General features: G+C 40.8%; 1 protein-coding gene across 2 annotated transcripts in view; it reads left to right on the forward strand.

Annotated features, from left to right (window-relative positions):
- The window catches only part of taf1c (TATA-box binding protein associated factor, RNA polymerase I subunit C), a 13,324-nt gene that overhangs the window by 4,403 nt on the left and 7,947 nt on the right, over positions 1–974 (forward strand). For both annotated transcript variants that reach the window (XM_020601182.1, XM_020601183.1), the window contains 2 exons: positions 3–74; positions 191–326. In XM_020601182.1, the coding sequence (XP_020456838.1) occupies positions 3–74; positions 191–326 (208 nt within the window). The remainder of the gene's footprint in view (positions 1–2; positions 75–190; positions 327–974) is intronic.

A 974-nucleotide genomic window follows, 5' to 3' on the forward strand; every position in this document is an offset into this window, starting at 1 on the left:
AGTCCTCATGTTTTAGGTGAAGTTCTGGTGGCAAGTGAGAGTGGAGCAGTGAACCTGTGGACCGTCGGCAGACAGTGAGGATGGTTTTTTGTTGTTTCTGTTTTTAGAGAGGATGGTTTTTAATGATTCTTCCTGTGCAAAGTCATGTTATAAGTTAAATATAAATTAAAGTGACGCTCTGCCCCATCAGGATGCAGGAGGTTCGGAAGGAGGACAGCAACCTGTACTTTAATGCCAAGTCGTCATGGCGATGGTGCGAGTTCTCCGCCCACCCAAGGGTGATGCTGTATGCAGACAGGACGGGGGTGGAGCTCACAGACATCAGGGTGAGACAGTAGGTTGTGGACAACATGCTGGCTGTCTGTTTCACTTCCAAGATGGAGTTTAGTTATTCTTACTTTCTTCCAAAAGATTGTAAGCGAATGAGAAACTGAACCCTACACAAGAGATGAATTCTTTCTACCTCTGACGTTTTTATGCCTTTGTTTCAGTCCCTCTTAGTTACTGCAACTGTCTCTATTCTGCACTTTGTGGAAATCAGCTAAGTTGTGTCCACAGAGAAGAGAAAAACCAACCTCACAATGAGTCCTCCTGTTGGTTTGAATGGATTTCAAACTGTAATTTGTAATGTAATTACAAATTACTCACTAGTAATTGAGGTCTTTTTGTACTTCAAGTTTTTGACATTCTCCATAAGTAATGATAACATTTCATAAGCAATTTTATAGTAAATCTAACTTGAGGTCATTTTTAGGCCTACATCTGCAAAACAGTTGAACAAGAGTAATAAAAACAACACCACTCACAGTAGTGTCATCTGTATGCATAATTAAAAAAAACAAATTGCGTCCCATTAGTACAGATTAGGGCACAATGCATCCTTTTGTTAGTGTGATTTAGATCCTTGTGTGTTTGCATTAGCACGGACACGCCTTGCATCAAACCAAATGCTCTCCTTATCCCTGCGAAGCTGT

This window comes from Monopterus albus, unplaced genomic scaffold (assembly GCF_001952655.1).
Source record: "Monopterus albus unplaced genomic scaffold, M_albus_1.0 scaffold50.1, whole genome shotgun sequence".
Taxonomy (NCBI): Eukaryota; Metazoa; Chordata; class Actinopteri; order Synbranchiformes; family Synbranchidae; genus Monopterus; species Monopterus albus.